The sequence below is a fragment of the Penaeus monodon genome, chromosome 15, assembly GCF_015228065.2.
Source record: "Penaeus monodon isolate SGIC_2016 chromosome 15, NSTDA_Pmon_1, whole genome shotgun sequence".
NCBI classification, from domain to species: domain Eukaryota; kingdom Metazoa; phylum Arthropoda; class Malacostraca; order Decapoda; family Penaeidae; genus Penaeus; species Penaeus monodon.
In genome coordinates this window covers 14,643,631-14,644,883 of record NC_051400.1, presented here as the reverse complement: position 1 = coordinate 14,644,883, position 1,253 = coordinate 14,643,631, and the positions used below count along the sequence as shown (strand labels likewise).

The 1,253-nt window shown below is 52.0% G+C and overlaps 1 protein-coding gene across 1 annotated transcript in view; it reads right to left on the bottom strand.

The window, feature by feature from the left end:
• Window positions 1–1,096, bottom strand: part of LOC119581765 (monocarboxylate transporter 5-like) — a gene marked incomplete at its 5' end in the record, with an annotated part of 2,462 nt that extends 1,366 nt beyond the window's left edge. Inside the window, 1 exon segment of the mRNA XM_037929899.1 lies at window positions 314–1,096. Within this exon segment, the coding sequence (XP_037785827.1) occupies window positions 314–1,096 (783 nt within the window).
• Between the last annotated feature and the right edge of the window lie 157 nt (window positions 1,097–1,253).

Sequence of the window (1,253 nt, the reverse complement as noted above, 5' to 3'; positions counted from 1 at the left end):
CAGGTTTTACTGTGCATACGTTATATGCAAAGGAAGTTTTGACTTTACGAAATAGAGCGAAACTGTGAAAGAGTGATCTGAATTATTTCGGTTTACGTCTAAGTTGCATCTGCGGACTTGCAAGCGCCCTCTCCCCCGTTGAAAAGTACTCGTAATGACCAACTGATACAAAATCCCATCAGGTCACCGTTGATTTGATGTCTATCAATATGAAAGCCAAACAGGCACTACATGTTTGAAACTTCAGTGCGCAAAGATGAAAATCGTAACCATCAGTTTTTTTTCTTTCTCTTCTTTTAAAAATGAAGCTTACCATTCTGTTAGCGATGCTAGATATGGACGAGATGAGGAACATGGGGTGGAACAATATCCTAAAATTCAGAATATCAGAAAACCGAGGAAACTTCAGCCCACACAGGAGAATGGGCTGCGGTTCTGTCGGCTTCTCTTGAGCGATTTCCACAACTTCAACATACACATCTTTCAGTCTTTCCGTTTCGACAGAGAGAGCGCCGCCGAACTGGTCGATGACGTCACACGAACTGTACAAACTGTTTCGAACGGAGGTTCTGGTACAACTGCTGAGCCTGCGTCTGCCTCCTCCCAGGGGCTTCTCACTGCTCTGTCTGCCGAGGAACACCTCCGCTTCCCCCTTGGACGCGGCGGATTCTCGGCGTCTTTGGGGGTCAGGGTGATCGTGAGCGACGCCTTGCTCAAGGCTTTCTTCATCCCCCTCTTCATATTCACCTCCACTCTCGCTGGGATATGAGTCATCCTGACTGCCATCCTCTGCTTCTTCATCGTCAGCATCAGCGACATGGCTCTCTTCCTGGCACGGCCTGGCCTTGACCAGGCGAACGTTGGCCAGAGGGTTGGGCTTCAAGTGCCACTCGACCGGCTGGTAGAGAGCGGCGCCCACGAAGCCGTGCAGCAGGATAGCCGACCACAGCAGGAGGGCGCCCTGGTGGGCGTACGTGTTGGCGAGGAACCTGACGAGGGGCGGCATCACCATGAAACCCAGCGAGGCTCCCAGCATCGAGAGGGCGTTGGCGGCCACCCTCCTTCGGCGGAAGTACATCTGGCCCAGGATGAAGCCGTGGGGATTCGCCAGGCCGTTGCCCACGCCTGGAATGGGCCAGGGACGGAAGATCAATACATAAAGACGGAAATTAATGACGGTCTTAGATAATGACGCCAAACACCGCCTTCCGGTTTGTCAACTACACCTTTCCCCTTTGTCGTTCAGATCACAT